Here is a 2,363-nt window from a genome sequence, read left to right as displayed (position 1 = left end):
GCAGTTTCTTTTTTTTAAAAAAAATCGCAAACATTGTTCCTTTACTTACAGACAAAATGTTACATGATTGGCTGCTATGTGTATATTCAATTATGTACAAAAAGGTACAGGATTAGCAGGACTGGGGCACAAGCAGAAATCCCTTCAGGGCAAATGTAGCCGAACGAAATGCTAACTGACTTGGCTTTTTTTTTTTTTTCTTTTTTTTTCTTTTTTTTTTAAGCTTTGCTCACCACAAACAGATGTCCTGCCCTCTCTCTCTTTTTCCTTGAAAGAAAAAGTCACTGATTTCTCCCACCTACCACTTCTTCATTCTTTTTGTGTGTTTAAACTTCATTTACAGAAAGCCTACTTATGCAATAATCAGCAAGTAGAAAAACTTCACCTGTAAATACAAAGTAGAAATGTTATTTCACAGCGAGAGGCTGCAGCATTGCTGTCTCCAGATCTCAGTGGAGAAGGTGTGCGTGTGTCTATTGGTGGAGGTGTCAAACGCCACGTTAATTCCAGATTCTGAGAAAGCTGTCCCAAGATCCCGTAGCTACTGCCATGCCGTCGTCAGTCACCCCTAGGCAGCTGACTCGGTTGTCGTGACCAGCAAGAACACCTGAAGGGTCAAAGAGCACCGCACTTAATCAAACGGCCCTCAACAATCTCCTTTTAAGAAACAGAGTCACCATTCTCATGTTCTCAAATGCATTTATATCTCCGTTTTCAGAAATACGTTCTCACATAAAATGCCTTAACAGGACAGGGAATGGATTGAAGTACCAAAAAAAAAAAAATCTACACAAGAACAGTTGACTTCAGTTGTGAAAATCGAGGCAAGATTGAAACACTTCTGTAACAAATGTGTAACTTTTTTTCTTTTAAAAAAAGTAATGGTTGCCCCTGGCCCAGGGGTAGGCAACCTTGGCTCTTTTATGACTCTTTGAAGTCCACAAGTCATAAAAGAGCCAAGGTTGCCTACCCCTGCCCGTCATGTCAGACTCTAGGGGGTGATGCTCATCTGTTTCCTAGCTAAGGAACCAGCATTGTCTGAAGAAATTTCTGTGGTCATGTGGCCAGCAAGTCTATACACCAGCGGTTCTCAACCTATGGGTCGCGACCCCATTTGGGGTCGATCGACCATTTCACGGGGGTCGCCAAGCAAGGCTGTCCGCCATTTTTTTGTCCATTTTTTTCCCCCTTTTCCAGCGGGTGCCTTACCTCCCTTGAGCTGGGCCAGCTGGTGGTCGGCCTGCTCCGTCTCTGCCGCTTGCCAGCTACGCCTCAGCCGGCGCAGGGGGCGGAGCCACGCATGTGCGGTGCTCCCGGGCAGGGAAAGTCCTCGACTTACGACTGGTTGGGTAGTCCTCGACTTACGACCAGTTTAGTCCTCGACTTACGACCGGTTTAGTCCTCGACCTACGACCGGTTGGGGGTCGTGGCATTAAAAAGGTTGAGAACCACTGATTTAAGGGTAGGATTGCTTAGGAACCATAATTTTATAATAAATACCTGCACAGTCATTCGATCCCTTCAACCTGCATATATGATTGCGGAAACCCGAAAGTGCAGTAAAAATATTTCTAGGATTATCTGGACTACTTTTCAGTATTCTAATACTTGTCTGAGGCGTAATCTATATGCAATTAGGATTCACGCACACCCCTACAAAAAAGTACCACTAATTCTATGCCTTTGATTTGTATTTCCTCCCCCCCCCCAAAAAAAAAATCCCTTCATGCTACATGGTAAATTGAATGGCATCCCATGGAACAGTCACAAGCGAGAGGTTAATGCACTTAAATCTGGCTCCTATTAACCTATTAGCTTTCACTCACCTGCACGTTCGCCCTTCAGGGTATCCCAAACATTGCAGTTGAAATCGTCGTAGCCTGCCAAAAAGAGACGTCCACTCTTTGAGAAAGCTACAGAGGTGATCCCACAGATGATGTTATCGTGAGAATATAACATGAGCTCCTGGTCTGCACGAAGATCAAAGAGTCGACAGGTAGCATCATCTGAACCAGTGGCAAAGGCATGGCCGCTTGGGAAGAACTGTGAAATGCAACAAGAATATGCAGACAGAGGAGGGGAAAACAGGGAGAAAGCAGGGAGAAGGAAAGAGGTTGATTCTGGAATCATATGCTAACATTCGAAGTTCACTTACTAATATCTGTAATAATAATAATAATAATAATAATAATAATAATAATAATAATAATAATAATAATAATAATAATAATAAAGTTGGAAGGGACCTTGGAGGTCATCTAGTCCAACCCCCTGCTCAGGCAGGAAACCCTATACCATTTCAGACAAATGGCTGTCCAGTTTCTTCTTAAAAACTTCCAGTGTTGGAGCATTCACCGCTTCTG

General features: G+C 43.4%; 1 protein-coding gene across 1 annotated transcript in view; it reads right to left on the bottom strand.

The window, feature by feature from the left end:
- Positions 1–218: 218 nt before the first annotated feature.
- Positions 219–2,363, bottom strand: part of LOC107300874 (guanine nucleotide-binding protein G(I)/G(S)/G(T) subunit beta-1-like) — an 8,556-nt gene continuing 6,411 nt past the window's right edge. Inside the window, exons 5-6 of the mRNA XM_015830160.1 lie at positions 1,827–2,043; positions 219–607 (exon numbers count right to left, since the gene is read on the bottom strand). Coding sequence (XP_015685646.1) covers positions 501–607; positions 1,827–2,043 — 324 coding nt within the window. The 3' untranslated portion in view covers positions 219–500. The remainder of the gene's footprint in view (positions 608–1,826; positions 2,044–2,363) is intronic.

This window comes from Protobothrops mucrosquamatus, unplaced genomic scaffold, assembly GCF_001527695.2.
Source record: "Protobothrops mucrosquamatus isolate PMUCROS unplaced genomic scaffold, P.Mucros_1.0 scaffold8913, whole genome shotgun sequence".
NCBI lineage: Eukaryota > Metazoa > Chordata > Lepidosauria > Squamata > Viperidae > Protobothrops > Protobothrops mucrosquamatus.
The sequence above is the reverse complement of the archived record's forward strand: the minus strand, read 5'-3'. Positions and strand labels throughout refer to the sequence as shown.